Source organism: Limanda limanda, chromosome 14 (assembly GCF_963576545.1).
Source record: "Limanda limanda chromosome 14, fLimLim1.1, whole genome shotgun sequence".
Classification (NCBI taxonomy): Eukaryota; Metazoa; Chordata; class Actinopteri; order Pleuronectiformes; family Pleuronectidae; genus Limanda; species Limanda limanda.
This window is the reverse complement of record NC_083649.1, coordinates 13,712,576-13,730,894: the sequence shown is the minus strand read 5'-3', so window position 1 is coordinate 13,730,894 and position 18,319 is coordinate 13,712,576. Positions and strand designations below refer to the sequence as shown.

At 41.0% G+C, this 18,319-nt stretch overlaps 2 protein-coding genes across 3 annotated transcripts; one reads left to right on the top strand and one right to left on the bottom strand.

Annotated features, from left to right (window-relative positions):
* Positions 1–469: 469 nt before the first annotated feature.
* proser1 (proline and serine rich 1) lies at positions 470–9,553 on the bottom strand. 2 transcript variants are annotated; one of them, XM_061085665.1, is made up of 12 exons: positions 8,950–9,553; positions 8,797–8,862; positions 8,360–8,428; positions 8,082–8,176; positions 7,872–7,965; positions 7,655–7,765; positions 7,184–7,285; positions 6,604–6,682; positions 6,230–6,322; positions 3,647–5,009; positions 2,413–2,557; positions 470–1,913 (listed from the first exon to the last, which is right to left on the bottom strand). In XM_061085665.1, exons 1-12 carry the CDS (start codon positions 8,992–8,994, stop codon positions 1,791–1,793), a joined length of 2,385 nt encoding a protein of 794 aa, XP_060941648.1. In that variant the 5' UTR covers positions 8,995–9,553; the 3' UTR covers positions 470–1,790. The 2 variants fall into 2 exon arrangements, with proteins under 2 accessions (XP_060941648.1, XP_060941649.1); XM_061085666.1 differs by lacking the exon at positions 6,230–6,322.
* A 237-nt stretch (positions 9,554–9,790) lies between these two features.
* Positions 9,791–16,507, top strand: vps36 (vacuolar protein sorting 36 homolog). The gene is made up of 14 exons (XM_061085669.1): positions 9,791–9,963; positions 10,206–10,274; positions 10,392–10,462; positions 11,187–11,301; positions 11,508–11,597; positions 12,131–12,217; positions 13,717–13,749; positions 13,921–13,998; positions 14,586–14,720; positions 14,836–14,901; positions 15,072–15,136; positions 15,532–15,616; positions 15,741–15,817; positions 15,920–16,507. Exons 1-14 carry the CDS (start codon positions 9,868–9,870, stop codon positions 15,999–16,001), a joined length of 1,149 nt encoding a protein of 382 aa, XP_060941652.1. The 5' UTR covers positions 9,791–9,867; the 3' UTR covers positions 16,002–16,507.
* Positions 16,508–18,319: the final 1,812 nt, after the last annotated feature.

The following is an 18,319-nucleotide window of genomic DNA, read 5'->3' as shown; positions in this document are numbered from 1 at the left end:
ATGGCATCACCGGTGCTTTAGTGGTCATGGACACTCAAGATAAGCAGCACGTAGAGCACTCACATATACATCGCCTTTCAATGCAAGGTTATTTAAATATCAAGATTTTGAATTGCGTAATTCTTTGAGGAGGCCGACAGTTCCTTCTGTTATTGGTCGTATGTCCCTTGCTGTGTACTTCCTATTCACTGCTGCAACTGTGTGTCAGTTATTGTTCAGCAGCCCTCTCTTCTGGTTTCTCTCCATGTTGCGTGAGACACTGATCAAATCTGCGGAAGCTGTGGTTTTCATGCAGGTTTCACTGAAAGTCAGAAGTGTGATTTGTTTTTTGTTGCAGTGAGCCTTTCCTTATTTTCATAGTAGTTTGTTTAATCATACATGAGATTAAATGTCCAACACTAAGTCTTAACACTTAATTTATTTTATTATAGGATGGTAACATTTTGAATCAATCAACCATTTAGTGATGTTATAGTCTTGTAGTATACTGTACACATATTAATAGACGTATCGTGTCTTGAGTGCAGTTAAATTGTCTTTTCCTTTTCAAAGCTGCCTTCAACTATCACGTTAGTTAAGTCTCTGACCACAACCCTGGACCCTTTCTTTGCTTTAGAATCATTATGTGTCCATTATGCTGTTTGTTTATGACCCTTTATCACATAGATATAAAGGTTTTATCTGCACGACTGTGACTTTTTAGATGTGACTTAGTTATATTTAACTAATTTAACATACATTATATGAGCCTGAGAGCTATGACGTTTTATGGCATGACATAGAAAGGAGATGACAACAACTCCAGCAACCAGCAGTTTACTGACAAATTAATAAAAAGAGGAAACACAAAGAGAAAACATAATAACACAATGTAACAACAAAAAATATCACTTTTCGTGTGAACCTCAGTGAGTTTGAGTACTGAGTGTACAGTGAATAAAAAAATTACAGTATTCATTTGCGAAGAATTACTGAGGAATGCAGTCATTATACTGTAAATTCTCAGTTCCACACGTCTACAAATACTTCCAAATGTTTTCAGTAATCTCTGCATACAGTATGTCTGGTCATATCCTGTAACAACAGCTCTATTACCATTAGATCTGTCAAAAGAAAAACTTTGTAAACATAAAAAAAATGATTCACAGTAAACTGCAGAAAGCCACAAGTGAGTGTTCACTGAAAATAACACATGAGCGGAGCTGCCAAATGCAGGTTTTGTACACAATACTCCCGGCTTTGACACAAAACAAGGGCTTCAAATAGTCATGGTGTTCCCGATTTAAAATGTGACACAAGTCAGCAAGAGAGTTAATGTCATAATACAATATTCAATTCAGGGTTCTCGGTATCAGTATAATATGTTTTCTCTACTGAGAATGAACATAAAATACTACATGTGAAGTCATTACATATCATGTACAATTTTCATTTCTTCCTAGAATTCATTATTCACTAATAAAAGTTGATAATCTTCATTAAAAACAGCCAAGTCCAGCTAATGTTAGTCACAGTCTACATGTAAAAACCTAAAAACAACTTTGGCAACTTATATTTACAACTGTTCACTATGAATAAAGTAACAAATAAACCTTCTCTCCCCTGTACACTATTTCAACTGATTTTAAGGTAGTGTTCCTGGTCCGGTAAACTCATTCTGGCTCTGACAAACATAGTATTGAAACACTCTTTATCGCTTGTTTACTGCTCGTTGAAGGTTGAAGGCCAAAACATAAAACAGGGTAGGTCAGCATGTAAGTCTAATCACGTTCCAAAGTGAGTGGTGGGCTTCACTGCCAGCCCAGCTGGGGGTGCAGACCTGGCTGGAGGGGGAAGGGGTTTCCTGGACCTGGAGGGTAGTTGAAACTGTTGGGCTGAGGAGGAAAGCCCTCTAAACCAGACGAAGGATGAGCCTGGAACAAGACCAATGAACAGAGAAGAACCTTTGTAAAAGTGAAGCTTTATCAAACTGACATTCAAATACTTGTAATCTGACAGAGCAGTTTGTGGGTGTGTGGGTGGGTGTGCCCTTGTATGTCTTGGGAAAGTGAATACATTTTGTGACTGGTCCTCCTGACAGGAGAGGCTGTACGTCAGAGTGCAAATGTCTGAGTCAGTTTCTCCGGACATTGTGTGATGTCAAAGGATTTTTCCTTCCAACACTCAAAGACTCACAACTCTCAATCTCCTGCTACGTTCTTCCTATGTGAAAGACAAACTCCAGAAAATGTCCAGAGCTCATGTCTGAAAACTGCTTTAGTTTTAAGTTCATGATTAGAGTTAGCTTTAGGTTACAATAAGGGTGACGGTTAAACAAGTAGCAGATATATGGTTCGTTGAAGTCTCCAGCGAATTAATGCAAGTCTATGTAATGTATCCAATAGTGCCCTTCTACGCCATGTGCATTTTTACCTGCATCAAGGCCGACTGCATGGCCTGGCTGTGGAGGCCACCAAGCTGGGCAGGGGAGCCAGAGGGAGAGAAGCCTGGTACACCAGGGAAGGACAACAAGCTGGGGAATCCACTGCTTCCTGGAGGCTGGAGTCCACTGCCCAACCTAGAATGCAGACAATAACATCTTTCAGACCCTGTTCACACTGGGTACTAAGCTCCGTCTTGAGTCATCCGATCACAAGTGGACATATCAAATTGAGATCAAAGCACATTCAAAGTGGTCTGGGACTCATGTGACCACATTCTTTTAGCATTGATAACACAAATGGTCCCTGGGACACACCTAACATTCACGGACTGGCTACAGTATACGAATATATATAATGAACCATAAGTACAATTTCAATGACAAATATCTTTGTTATTCTTCATAGAAAAACGTTTTTGCAAGCATGGTTATTTTTGCCAACCAGAACCTCTTCCATCTCTGCTAATGGTTTGAGTATTATGAACAATCTATAACTATCTGCTTATATAAAGTATATGATATAATATCTGAATAACAGAATAACCTTTAGGTGCATATTGTTGGCGTGTATATATCTTATGTATGTGTGTTTATTTTATATTATTATTATTTTGCTTTACTTTAAGATTTGGCACTCCCCCACGAATATGCATTAGCACTGGTTAATATAAATCTTCTTCCAAGATAAGACAGCGCTTTAATTGCTGAAATGGCAACATAATGTGAGTCTTGAGCCTGAAACACTTCCTCTTTAACAAGATAAGTAGATTATTACATGGCTGACAGTTATCACCTGATCAAATGGAAACAAACTCTTCAAGACAAACTCAAGCCAAAGTCTAACCCAAACATTGCACAACGGGAGAACTAGTGCACTTTACACTTTGCAGGTGGAGTCTTTCCACTTGTCATATACAACCCAAAGTGGAAAAATCACTTGCCCCGATTTACGATGCTGTTTGGAAAATCAATGTCACATGCTATAAGCACTGACCCTATTCTAACTTTTGACCTATCGTGATATAACATGACTAGAGACGGTATGGCAATATGGGTTTTAGGTCATGGCTAATTGGCATAAAAGAAAGTCTGTGAATTGAATATTAGTAAAGAAGAAATTCTACAGGGAATCATAATGTTATTTAAAATGATCCATATGACATGGTTTTGTATACTAGACAGAACTCTCAGTGACTGCCCATCGAAAGAACGTGTCTAACATACCCAGGCTGGAAGTTGGAGCTGAAGGCTGATGCAAAACCAGGCAAAACTGGTGATGACGATGGTATCCCAGCTGCTGCTGCCGCCGCTGCCGCTGCTGCTGCTGCCGCCGCCTGGAGTGGCGCCACTGATGCTACTGAAGATGGTGTGGCGCCTGGAAGTCCCATGAATGAAGACAATACGGGACTCCCAGCACCATGCCCCCCTGACACACCCAGTCCAGGGTAGGCAGCGGGGCCGGGGCCAGGCGGAAGGCCTGGGAATATAGAAGGGGCAGAGGTGAGGCCTAGACCAAAGGGGGAGGCTACACTGGAGGCAGCGTTGGTAACCAAGCCGGGGAAGATGGAGGTTGGTGGGTGGTTAGAAATGTTACTGTTGGGGGGCATTGCAGACATAGAGGCAGACATGTTGGAAGGAGGGAGAGAGGAAGAAAGGGAGGAGAAAGGAGACAGGCCCGGGTAATGAGCGCCAGCTTGATTGGACAGAGCTTGGAGGCCGGTGATAGCAACAGGACTAGGGAGAGAGACTTGAGGGGAACCTGATGGGTGGGACAGACCCAAAGAACGTGCCAGTGCATGCTGTGCAGAACCAGGGACCATCATAGAGCTAAGAGGCGTGCCAGAACGAGAGGTGCCCTTGAAAGCAGAGTGCACAGGGCTGTTACTGCCACTGCTGCTACCCCCGTGATGTCTGTTCAGTGATCCAGCCATAGCCATGGCAGCCTGGGCCTGTGCAGAATGAGCTGGAGAGGGTTTGGGGCCTGGGGTGGAACAGCTTGGAATTATAGGAGTGGATGATCCAGGAATAAGAGATTGTGGTCCAGAAGGGGTGTAACTTCTTATCACTGACCCAGATGGGTTACCTGCTTGTTGCTGTATGCCAGAGAAGGGGAGTCCTGACTGGTGATCTGTGGACTGATGAAATATCTTGTGATGATTTGGACCCATGGAGTTCGTCTGAGTCATGGGGTCTGGGCCGCCGCGGGAGTTGGCAGGGGTGCCTGGTCGAGAAAGAGCATGGTAGGGGGAAGAAGAGAAGTGGACAGGAGTTCCACAGGGAGTGCCAGATGGGGTGTGGGCTCTAATAACAGATGAGGGTGTAGGTGTAGTGTGACCACTGGGTGTCTGTGGCCCAGCTCTAATGACGGATGGGGAGGGAGAAGGGGACGGAGAGGGAGAGTGGGCATTGGGGTTGTGAGAGGGAACCATGCCAGGGAAAACCGGTGTGATTGGGGTTGTAGGAGTCTGCTGAGCAGCAGAGGCCTGAGGTGGGACTGGTGTGGAAGGCGTGGACCCATGAGGGATGAGGAGGGGTCCACTGTTTACTCCAGGTGTGGTGTGCTGCGGATTGCCTGGTTTGGCATAACCTGGAAGTAGAAGGAGATCAGATTTGGTTAGAAAGATAATCTTAAATAGTGACTATTATTATCTGAATGTGAGATTCAACTGAGAAAAAAAAACAATTTAAAAAGTTGAACAGTATAAAACATTAAATAACTAATACTTTATTTCTGATCAGTAGTGCTATTGTTAAATGAAAACAAAAACATTCCAAGACAGTGGCAGAAAAAGTTAAAGCCCAACAAACTATTGCAAAAGAAGCAACTCATTCACAAAAATGAAAGAAGAGCAAAGAGGAATGGCCAGAGAGCATCCCTGCGTGCAACTTATTACATGAAACTTCCAATAATTTTCAACATTGGAATATGTCTTCTATTTACCTTTGGGGAAATTATCAGTTACTTTATATATTTAACATCAAATTAGGTTCAAAATATTTTCTCGGTTTAATGAAACTACAGTGACTGTTGAGCTTATGACCAAACGTCTCCCCAAAGGCCCTAAAAGATGTATTTCAATTGTGAAAACTGACAAAGCGCTGCGTTAAAGAACGGAGTTATCCCAAGCGATGCATGATTCCAGGGAATAAAAAAAAAAAGATTATTGAAATTAGTTTGAAGCTGATCCCGATCCAGGGATCCAAAGACGCATCCTCACAAATCACCCCAGACAAAGTTCTACACGGACTGACCAGAAAACAGAAACATCTGCAAGATATAAAAGAGCCTTGTTTTTGTTGTGACTAATATATTTAGATACATCTGCGTGTTGACTCCATTTTTACACATTTTGACGCTGTAATGTCCTACTCTCCAACTCAAATACAAAAGGAAGGAGAAATAATACAGTGCATATTAAATACATATATATATATTATCCAATACACCTGCATTTCTGTTTCTGTATATAATATGCACTGTATTCTTTCTCCTTCCTTCCTATATGTATATAGCGCAATCTAATCCAACATTACCCTACTCAAAAATTCCCCTTACATTGAATCAATATACTCCAACAGCTCTGAAGCTGATTGACAGCAGTTGTATTGAAAATCCGTACAATGTAAGGGGCTGTGTTTTTCTGGTCACTCAATGTAACTCCAGCATAAGTGAGAAGCACACTCTTCACCTGATGAAGGCGGTCAACTGGAGAGGCGCAGGTAAGCAGCATGCCAGGAAGCCAATTAGCCTATTTGCTGCCACACACAGGCACGCGCGCGCACACACTCGCTTCCATCAAATCATACCTGCTACTTTGTGGGTGAAGTTGTAGGGGGGAGGGGCCACGCTGGCTGTTATAACCCCTCCCACAGACACAAGGCCTGCGTTGTTGTACACACCTGAGTAGCAGTTGCAAACATTAACAGTGTCCACCGCACACACACTCGCACAGACACACATACGCAAATGTAAGGATTAAACACAACTCGCCCAACTACCTACTTCACCTCAACCAATCCCAGATGGATAAAACATGCCAATTTAAGGCCACTCAGAGCAGAATTATTAATCCTCTGTTAGCTTAGAGTTTAGTAACTTTAAGGTGTGTACTTTTTATTATTGACCAGTTATACAGGGCAGAAGAAGGCAGGGCAGTGTGTGGAAGTGAGTTGTTTCTTACTAGGTGCGATGGTAGCATGGGGTCGGCACGGTGGTATAGGGTAGGGCACAGGCCGATGAGGGTTGTAGGTTGAAGGGAACTAAAAAAGGAAAGACATTAAGAGATAAAACAATCCACTCGTCAGCCAATTCTTTATAATCATGATATTTAATGTTTCTCAAAGTATGTCAGTAACTAATGCTATAGTTGCAGTGTCACTTTTAAAAGGCAGTAGTTGAGACATTTCTGCCATGTCTGCAAACACACAATTTGAAAGGATTTAAGATCTGTAAATATTAACAAAGTCATGCTTTATATCCAGATGTCAATGTCTTCCAATTCATATCACATTACTGCTGTACAAAATTTATTTGTGTTTCCATTATGCTCTTTACAGCCTCTGACGCACCTCAAGTCCATTTAGCACTTTAACTGTGGTCTATCAGAAGCTTATATAATGAGGCTTGACATGTAGGATATCATGTCTAAGTCACGTACTCATGTGATGTCACTCAGTCACGAGACTTACAGGTGTCAAGGCACAATTACATCATGGCACTATTACAATCTCCCCTTCAGTGACGCCCTTTCGAGTACTTACAGGCTTGAAAGGTCCAATTATCCGAGAAGCAATTCCTTTCCCATCTATACTGTTAGAGGAATCATCTTTCTTCTCTTCTCCTTTTTTTGCCGGAGGGATTCCCTGTGACCAAAAACAAAACATTTATTTGTCTTGTCTGGTTGCAAATGTTGCACAACAAACATTTTATTTTACAACTTTGCAAATTGCCCGAAAAAAATTACGAAACCAAGCACTGGTATACAGAATTCAGGGTGAAATATAAACTGCAAGTCCACTTTGTTACTAGTATTCTGAAGTTTGCCAATATGCTGAGACATGGAGGTGGAACAGGTGACATTAGGACCGACATAAACAAAGACATAACAAAATCGACATCTGTTGTGAGTTGTTGATGGTTAGCTCATATCTAATATACAGTACATACAATCCTAAGGCTCAGGAGTAGGATGCATTCAGGAAACCTCAGTGTCAAGCTCTGCACATACTTACAGGGAACGTGCCAGTGACCAGGCTGGGTCTACCTTTCGGGTATGGATTCCCGGGTATCATACCACAGGAGGAGATCATGGCTACAGGAGCCTTACAGCCGACTTTACACACCTAATGAGACAGATGTCATACGTAAATACATTTTATTGCTTTCAATGCAAACCTTAATAGAACACAAAAAGACGTTCTGTGAATTACTTTGGAAAGGTGAACTTACTTGCTCCAATATCCTGCGAGCTCGTTTCTTCTCAGACAGGTGTATGCGAAACAAATCCTCCACAGGACGATAATTCTGAGCATCTGAAATATTCCTGTAAAGGAGCAGAGACCCCAACATTTTCAATGAATCAATGAATGAACCAAACTGGATGAAATGTGGATGTGTAAAAAAGGTTCATGTGCTTATATTTCTCCAAAATCTACTCACAAAGCTATCAGTTCCAGTACAATCAGTCTGTCCTTCGAGAAGGTGAAGCAATTCAGGATATTTGCTACTTTGGTTGTAGGAATTGCAACCATTTTCTAATAGAAGGAGAAACAGGCTCAACCAACACTTAAGAGACATTCCAATGACAGTGAGAGGTGACAATTTCAAACACAGAAAGGTTTACAATTTAAATCATGTTTCAGCACAATGTTAATATAAAGGATTTATTGATGCAAACCATTTTATAACCCCAATAATTGAAATCACATGTTACTTACATGCTGCAGAGCTTTAACTGCTTTGATCTGAGGTTCAGCCCATGAGAAGTACTTCAGAATCTCCATCACCTGCAATGTACCAGACAGTGTTGAGGCATATAGTAACACTGGAGCTGCATGGCTCTCACATAGAAAAAATGCAAAGTATTATAGAGAGTTGATATCTATTAAAGATGCTCTGACACAGCTTTCCTATTTAAAGTTGGACCTAGCAGGAGATTATAACTTTAAAACACAAGGTCAAACCTCATACCTCGTGAGATCTATTTATTTACCATCTATCCATATGCAGCATTGATTATAATATAAGTCAACTAACTGTTGTATTCCAAAAGATTATTTTTTTACATATACATATATGACCTGTGTGATGTGAGAACCTTGTCTATCTAGTGTGTTCAACGATAAATAACAGTGTTGCTTTTTATCACAGTTACCTGCTCACTGGAGAAATACCCGTGCACCTGCTCTATGGCCTTGATGCGTTGATCAGTCAGGACGCACTGAAACACAAGATGAAGAACAATCAAATCCTGTTGAGTGGAAACGGTTTCAAATCTTTAATCGGACATATAATTTACTATTTTTACCTTTTTGATCTCATCCAAAACGATGTCAAACGACTTTTTATCCATGATTGTTAACTTAAACCAACGCCTGTGTGACTATGAACACTTACTCTACCACTCACTTGGTAAATACACTTTCTACAACACGATAGATACAGTAATCGAAGATAAAATGCAGCCGGGAAGACTTCGACTCTAAATACTTTGTTATATATCCAGTGTTACTGATTAATTCATAATGCATTCGAACAATAATTTAACCCAATAAATATTCGCTCTACACGATTTGCAGCGTTACAAAGTTGCATGATCTTTCCACTTCTTTTCCGAAGAACTTTTCCGCCTGTGAACAATGACTTCCAAACCGGAGGAGCAGTCTGCAGCGAATCGGTCCGCAGCTAACAACAAGCTAACAGCTAGCTGCAGCTACCGCGGTTCTGAACAGCGCTCAACAAATTCATAGGAGACGCTGGGAATCAATTGAATATACGCACATATTTGTACCCGATCTTAGTTTGTATGTAAAGTCGGAAATAGGAACAACAGGGACGGGAAAATGTAAAAAGATCATTCAAATCTAAAGGAGAAATCGCTAGCAAAGATAGCACTGAGGCTAGCTCCCTCTGACAGCTGGCGCTAGTAACGTCAACACCGAGAAGGACCCCCGCTTAGGTAGCTTGTCAGGAAAATACACAAAATACAATTGTTGTATTTTATGTTTAAAAAAAATATTGCAGTTGCATTATGTGATTTTATGAGTAAAAGTGGGCTATTTTTAGTTAGTAAAATTATTTTTTTTATTTGACATTAACTCAGCATATATATTTGTGTTTCTATTCAGGCAGAGTCAGGCCAGCTTTGGACAGGATACCAGAAGTAAACATGAGATGAGTCTCGGCGGCGGAGTAAAATAAAGAATACATTGTTCAGGGAGCTGAAATGGATCGGTTTTCCTGGTCAAACGGGCTTTTGGAAATAAACGAAACTTTAGTGATCCAACAACGAGGCGTGAGACTGTATGACGGCGACGATAAGGTGCAGGTTTCCTCTCTGTTAGCAAAGTTTCTGGCTTGACACAACGTCACAGCAGCTAGAACTTGTAGTGAAAGCTCAAACAAAGACAGTTGAACATTAGTACATTAGTACAGTAGTAATGACCGATGACGTTAGGTGCTTTAATGTGTAGTGTGCGGCGATTATAACACAACATGTGGCCTCAGTCAAACTTTATTCAAGCAAATAATCACGTCATGTCTTTTTTCCTGTCGTTGTTCCAGGCGAAGCTGGATGTTGGAGTTGCCCTGTTGAGCACCCACCGGCTGATCTGGAGGGACGTTAAAAATCATGTATGGCAGCAGAAAACAGAATTATTCACAATATTTACTGCACCGATCGTTTGAGTACAAGTACAAGTGTTCACAGGTTTGTGTTATGACTCTCGTGTATTTTTGTGTTTCTCTCAGGAGTGCTGCATAGCCATGCCCCTGTCACAGATCCTCTTATTCGAGGAGCAGGCTGGAGGAATAGGGAAGAGGTCAGTGATCATGGTTCTCTTAAAGGTTCAGTGTGTAGAATTTAGTGACAACTAGTGGTGAAGTTGCATTTTGCAGTTGAATACCCCTTGCCTTACCCGCCCCTTCTCCGAGTTTGGATCACTGTCTTGTTGCTGAAGGCTTCCTCTTTCCTTTCCGCTGTGTTCAATGGCTGCAGGACATTTGGAATCCAGAAGCTTCTGCTATTTAGCAGAATCAATACTCTCCTCTAACCATGGTTCCTGTGTCACTGTCTGCCACAAAACCCCAGATATGAATATTCTAACCTGCAATTAACACCTTTGAGAGCTAAGTTGTAGCTTTACCTTACCACCGAAGTCAGGGGCTTATGTTTACTAAACATCTCTGGTTTTTCCAGATCTTGTTTAGTAAACATAGCACCCTGACTCCTCTGATAAGGTTGCAGGTACAATTTTCTTCCTTTCTCTCCTTCCTGTAGTATTCTGAGCAGAGATTTCAAGCTGGTAGCAGTTTCATAACTTTTCATACCCTGTCCTGTTTTGTAGCCAATAATTAGCTACATTTTCCAGTTCCTCAATTAAATGACGGACTGTGTGTTCACAAGTACAGTTTCCTGCTACTTCTTTTCACTTAACAAATAAACAGCCTGTGTAAAAAATGCCCAAATATTTGTATGTAAAGTACGGAGTATAAATCTACAAAAAGAAGACGATTATTTTAATGTTGGTTTCTCTTATTCTGCAGTGCAAAAATAGTCATTCACCTGCATCCAGCACCTGACAACAAGGAGCCAGGTCCCTACCAACACAGCAAATATCCCTTCATCAAGCTGTCGTTCAAAGAACATGGGCAGATTGAGGTAATCCTGTTCACACAATCAGAATCAGATCAGAATCAGAATTCTTTTTATTGAGACGTATATTTGCATATATTGGAAATTGCCATGGTGTGGTAGGAGCAAAAATAGCTTTTTTTTTAATTTTTCTGCTTCAATTCTTTATAATAGACCCTGTGTTTAATAATTGTTTTACCTGGAACCAAGAATATGGTTTTATTTGCTTGCAGTTTAACAGGAGGCTAACAGAAGAGATGACTCAGAAGAGATGGGAGAGTACACCAGTGTCACAACCCATCCCCACAGGAACAGGTTCTCAGGTTGGAAGCTGAACAGACAAACCTCCTCGTCTGAACAAAAGTTATTTTTTTCTCACTGGTTTAAAGTCCTGGTGATTTTTAGAAACCAGAAGGTGGTGTGAATTATTTTCACACCATAGGAGGACTTTAACTCTACCAACCAAACTGCCAAGTCAATTCTAATGATGATCCACAGGATAGCAGTGTTGTCCCTTTATTTTTTGGTTTTACTATGTGATAACTATTTTAGGAATTTGTCAAATTTAATGTGAAACTATGTTTAGCATCCCTCATTAGTTGGACTGTGCTTTACAGAATCAAATAGTCTTTGTTAAAGATGTTTACTTGCATTAGGTCCTGAATCTCCAAATGAGATTACATTAATCTTGTTGTTTTTGATTAAAATGCCAAAAAATCAAACCTACCTAAACTGATTTATGCACTGCAACAGCAGTTGACCACAATATTCTCCCTCCCCACTGTTTGTCTTTCCAACTTATCAGTTCCCAGTGTGCCTCACTGTGTGTGTTTTTCTTTCCTTTGTGGTCATGTAGACAGGAAAGACACGTGCAGTGGGGATTGTTGGCATCGAGAGGAAGATAGAGGAGAAGAGGAAAGAACAAGACAAAAACATTTCGGAGGTACTATGGACCAAAAAATACTGAAATACCAACAAATGTGTCAGAATGGGAATTGTAGAGTTCATTAAACTGTCATTCCATCCTTGTCTTGAAATCTCCAAGCGGAAGTTTTGTATGAGGGCAAATTCTTATTTTGAATATACTGAGAGACAGTGGCGGTTCGTCATACAGGGCGCTGGGGCGCCGCCCACCCTACAATTTTGAGATGAAAAAAAAAAAATGACATGTCAAAAAACATTATATATCAAATAATTTAATAAGAAATGTACTGTTTTAAAGCGTTAAATGTGTGCCGGAGACCGTAAGCCCCTGTCAAAAACCACTTAATATATTATATTTGGTAATATATTTGCCATTCGTTATCACTGAGAGAGAAGCCACTCCTCCCTGTGGGCGCCAGGCAAGTGGAAGTCTATGGAAGCCAACAAAAGGGGCAGGAACATTTGAGCAAGGACAGCTTCTCAATGGCGGATGACAGTTCGAGCCATGGGCGCACTTCACTTGCGCCTACAGCCAATGAAAGGGTTTCTTATACATCATGCTGACAGGACTGTCCAATCAGAGACCTTATCACTGATCTACAGGAGCTGCATAGTTAGCAGATACTTTTAATCTGCACGGAGGTGCAGCTCCGGTCCCGGAGCACTGAGTGAGACAGGTAGAGGACAGACAGTGGACAGATAGAATCATTGTTGTTTACTGTGTCGTGTGTGTAGTTTTATTGATCAGTAATAATCAGCTGAAATTTTTACCCACATGTTAACGTGCATGGGGACGTGCTCCTCCGGGACCGTCCCCGGGGACGTCCCGGTCTCGGTCACCTCCCGGAGCACCGGAGCACCTCCCCGGGGACCGGGACGTCCGGGACGACCGGGACGCGACCGGAGCACCTCCCGGAGCACCGGAGCACCTCCCTGGGGTGCTCCGGGGACCTCCGGTCCGGGACGTCCCCGGGGACGTCCCGGAGACGGTCCCGGAGGAGCACGTTCCCGGGGACGTCCCGGACCGGAGCACCCCGGAGTTTTTTTTTTCTCATTGCGGTGGGCTATTTAAACCGCGCCGCCCAAGTGCGCCCCCCCCAAAAAAAATGTCACCAGCCGCCACTGCTGAGAGAACAGAGTGGTTCACTTTGTGAAAATTCTGTGAATGTTTTCATCAGTTTTCTCTGCCATTATATAAATGTTACCATTGGAAATTAAGCTGACCACAGCAGCTGAGACACTCATCAGGCAACCATGAAGTTATGTGTTGATACAACCGCTGTGTATGTTTGGTTTATGAATAAATTAAATATAAATCATATATATTTAGTGTCATAAAATGTCTAAACAAATGTATTTTGTGAACACGGAAGAATGTTCAATTTTATCTTCAGTCGGTTAAGGGTTGTGGATGCTTTGGATTGATATTTAAATTGTATCTGCATCCATGAAGTTTTGTGGTTTATCTAATTAAGGATAATTTTGAGCCCTATTACTCATTTAGTCTCCGTTTTTCAGGCCTTTGAGGACCTCAGTAAGCTGATGGTGAAGGTAAAGAATACTTTTCTTTGCATGTCCTCATTTTCCTGTTCTTGGTGTTTTACGAAACAATAATTAACGTCTTACATTTGTATCTAATGACACTTAGACTCTAAACTTGTGTATGCTATACTCTGCTATGCATTGGGATGTTCTGAATGATTGTGTATTCCTAACTTATAGGCCAAAGAGATGGTGGAGTTGTCCAGGTCTATAGCCAACAAGATTAAGGACAAGCAGGGAGACATAACAGAAGATGAGGTAAGAACTTGACCAGTATGGTGAGAAGCAGAAACATGGGGACAGTAGAAGTCGTTCGTAACTACCCTACATGAGGAAATCAGAAAAAGCTACTTTTAATCAGAAAGCATTTTAAGAATAGTCTTGGGGGGGGGGCGTAGAAACCTTAGAGGGAACATCATGTGAGGGATCCCTCACCCAGGATGGACAGAGGTGCAAAAGTGGCAACGTGTAATTGAACACATCAACAAAATTACAAGATTTACAAGATTGATGAGAAAAAACGGACTGAGAATCATGCTGTTTTGAAGAAGATATGAAAATAATTGAGACCAAAAACTGATTGATGTTATAAATCATGGGAGAGGTACAGTTATTTTCTCATAGACTTCTATTGAAACAGACTTATTTTTGCAACCACTGCTGGATTCAGAACAATACAGGTTTCATGAACATTTCATTGGCTTCACTTTCTGGACCCGGAGTGTAAATTCACTCTCTATTATACAAGAGTCCAATCGCAACATGCTGGCACACCATGCATTCTTTACACTTAAATACCCACAGTTTGGTTTCCTTCTTATTAATGGTTGTTTTGTGCTTTGCAGACAATCCGGTTTAAGTCTTACCTACTCAGCATGGGTATAGCTAACCCTGTCACCAGGGAAACACATGGATCGGGCACACATTACCACCTGCAGCTGGCTAAGCAACTGGGAGATATGCTACAAGCCCCTCTAGAGGTCGGTGTGAATCTTTTTGTGTTGTGCAGTTCACATCAACACAGGCTGAGATCAAACGTTACTTTCAAAATCATTTTTCTTAATTTCTTAATCATTTCTCTCCCTTCTCCTTCAGGAGCGTGGGGGAATGATGGCGCTCACTGAGGTGTACTGTCTCGTCAACCGTGCTCGAGGGATGGAGGTAACGCTCGCTCACATACACACACAACATGAAACCATTTATGGAGTGTGCGTGTCCCTGCATGTTGATTCTAGCTGAACTGATAACACAACACAACTTTGGTGTCCATAGATCCATGGTACACAAAAATGTCTGTCAGACACTTAGGGTTGTTTTCCACGTTTCTGTAGCTTTTATCTCCAGAAGATTTGGTCAACGCCTGCAAGATGTTTGAGTCGTTGCAGCTCCCTCTGAGGTGAGTTAGAGTTGTGTTTGTCTTTGTACTGTATCCCCCTGTGGTTGTATAGACAAGGATATGTGTTTTACTGTTTAATAAAGGAATATGGGGCAGGGTAGACGCCCTCTTCACACAGACCAGGCTCTTCCTGCCTGGCTTCCTGTTGTTGGAAGAAGTGTTCAGCCCTCTGCAGCTGTCATTTCCTGTCACTTCCTAGGGTTTCAAAAAGAAACACTGGCCTGGTCCCCTCTATCTTTGTACTAGTGCCCACATGGTTGTATTTTAGCTTAATAAAAGATCACATTAAAACAGTTGAACTGCTATCTACCACCACCCCTCTCTCTCTCTCTCTCTCTCTCTCTCTTACACACATAACACACACTCTCCTTCATCCGTCTTGTCTTCTCTGTTAGGCTGCGTGTGTTTGACAGTGGTGTGATGGTGGTCCAGCTGCAGTCTCACAGCGAAGAGGAAATGATCGCCTCTGCACTGGACAACGTAAGCTTTCCCTGTTGCAAACATTATACTGACGTCAACCCAGTCAAACCATTACATATGTACATGTGTATGAATGTACTGTGTATATGAGTTTATGTTCTTCTCCTCTCTTGCTCTTCGACAGGTGTCAGATAAAGGTTCGTTGACATCTGAGGAGTTTGCAAAACTCTTGGGTCTCTCTGTTCTTCTGTCTAAGGAACGGTATGTTATCTCATATAATATATTTATTTTATTAATTGAATTATATTCCAGCGTCTTAATCTCCATGTCTTTGTGTCTTCCTTTGTTCTCCCTCATGTCCAGGTTGCTGCTGGCTGAGAAGATGGGCCACTTGTGTAGAGATGATTCTGTCGAGGGTTTGAGATTCTACCCGAACCTCTTTTGACCTGTTTACAGTCATTATTGTTCAGATAGAGAAAAAAAGCTGCACTGTCTCTACTGTCTGACTCTGACCTCAGCAGTAAAGTGCTCTCCTGTCTGAATAATGATTATTGAACAGTAATCACTATTTTCTACTTAGATTTAAAACCAAGGTTCTCTCTTTTACATTAATTTAAAAACTGCCAATACTGTATATGCAGCAGCAAAGTGTCCCCAGATGTGCTCCTAGTGTGTCTTTGGTAATAAATGGGTTTTTGGAAAGTTGACTTAATGGAATAATTTGTTTTAGCATTTTAATTTTAGCATTTGGGTGTGTCCCACATCATAAACATTTTAACAAGCAGTGTTCCTGTATTAAAAAGCCATAGTCGCATATCACATTTACCAAAGTAAAAAATACATTTATTGAATATATAAATGAGAAATAATGCTTGTTCTGCTGTCTTGACTTCTGAGGAAGGGGAGAACATGCCCAATCATCAATGTTTCAATAAATCTCAATGCACTGTTTCACCTTTTATCACCTTTTGGTCTCACCATCAAACTGTAATTTGAGTCCCTTCTGTGGAAAAATAGCATTTGTCAAGGATACGTTCAAGAAAAGATCAACAGAAATGAAATGCCTGCTCTGCTTCAGTTTGGTTCTCAGTGTATAAAATAAAGGGCACATTGCCAAATGTCATTCTTCAGGTAATTAATCTCTTCAGCGTACAGTTCATGTTAAGGAAATTCCAGTTGTGACTCCTGAAGCCAAACTGAAAAGTGAGCAGTCTTGTTAATTGGCTCAGTGAAGCTTTCAAAACAATCACTTTACCATATCTATTAACACTTTATAATATGAAAAGACCTCCTGAAATATTATAGAGTATGTGTGAAATAGGAGCATATTGTTTGCGTTTAAGAAGTATCATATCTAACAATTTATTTTTGGGTTTGCAATCTCCCTGTTGGGCTTTTCCTACAAAAGATAGAACACTTCTTTGTTCCTATTGTGAACCGAGCTGAGCAGTAAACAGGGTTTCATCTCCACAGCAGCTTCCTGTTTTCTGCTGTCTCGCTCTTTCTCCGTGTCTGGAAGAAAATCGAAGGTCTGCAGAGCTATACAACTGATTAGATTATCATGCCATGTGCTTCACTGATTGTTCTTCAACTCAATTTGTCCAGGAGATCACGAGAGCCAAACTCTTTTAGGTATGAGACATTAATTTAGGGGTTCATGCATAGTATTCAACTTTTAGGTGAACTTGAGCGGTGGTGTTGATTTCAGGTTGTCCCTCCATCCAACCTTTCTCATGAATTTGATACCTCAGGAACACCTGAAGGGATTTATTACATCACTCTAAAATTTAATTTGATCTTAGCGATGAACTGATTATATATTGGTAGTGAAAGGTCCAAGTTAACTCACATCAAATAACGAAAAAATTATATTTTGGCCTCAACTGAAGAATTAATTTGATAATTAATGACTTGTTTGACAAATTTAAGCCATAACTCATGAGGGGAGATTCGTACCTTATATCTGTTCATTTTACTGAATAATATACAACACTGTAATTCTCAGTTTCTTTTGTACTTGTGTCCTGTATTCTTAGATTATTTGATGACTTGATCATCCTCTATTAAAATCTTAATAAAGTCTGTTTTCATCGATGGGGGAAGAATGAAATGTCAATCTTTGGGAGGAAGGGTTGATCTGATTATGAGTAGTTATGCAGTTTACTTGTCTGACGTTAAAGCATCACTTTAAAATGATTTACGAGTGACTGCCTGCCCAAAGATTGAATTATAGATTTATCTGTTGCATCTCACATATTCCCACGTGCACTCACTCTCCTCAGGCGCATGCATGTGCCCAATGTCTTCTAACCTGGGTGCCTGTTGTTCCAACTAATCTAACTAACCTGCTGAATGATACATTTGATGTGATGCAATGCTTGAGCTGACAGGAGAGTGAAAGGTCTTTCGCCTTGTCTCTATAACAACCTTTACCTGAAGCCTGAGGGAAGTTAATGGTTGTGAAAGCACTGCTGAGACACTTGGAAAGGAGAAACAATATTGTGGGAATAAATATGAATGGGATTCGCAGTGGCATCACAGAACCACATTGTAAAGTCCTCTCTCAAACCATATGCTTCATATTGCCCTAGCCCTTACTGAACAATCGTTTTTTTTATTTAAATAAATACATTGCACATTAAATAAATAAACGTGTATTGTTTTATATTATATATATGTACACATATCTGTCTATCTATGTATCTGTCCGTCTATCTATCTACCTGTCTATCTGTCTGTCTGTCCACACCTTTCTTTCTTTAA

What these genes read in the sequence shown, in the direction of transcription:
- proser1 (XM_061085665.1), bottom strand. Translation starts at nt 8,994, where the DNA reads ATGGATAAAAAGTCGTTTGACATCGTTTTGGATGAGATCAAAAAG. An exon ending in CAGTTAAAGCTCTGCAGCAT is followed by an intron (nt 8,177 to 8,359) that starts GTAAGTAACATG and finishes TCCTTCTATTAG; the next exon opens with AAAATGGTTGCAATTCCTAC. An exon ending in TGGTCACTGGCACGTTCCCT is followed by an intron (nt 7,286 to 7,654) that starts GTAAGTATGTGC and finishes TTTTGGTCACAG; the next exon opens with GGAATCCCTCCGGCAAAAAA.
- vps36 (XM_061085669.1), top strand. Translation starts at nt 9,868, where the DNA reads ATGGATCGGTTTTCCTGGTCAAACGGGCTTTTGGAAATAAACGAAACT. An exon ending in AAGACAAAAACATTTCGGAG is followed by an intron (nt 12,218 to 13,716) that starts GTACTATGGACC and finishes TCCGTTTTTCAG; the next exon opens with GCCTTTGAGGACCTCAGTAA. An exon ending in GTTCTTCTGTCTAAGGAACG is followed by an intron (nt 15,818 to 15,919) that starts GTATGTTATCTC and finishes CCTCATGTCCAG; the next exon opens with GTTGCTGCTGGCTGAGAAGA.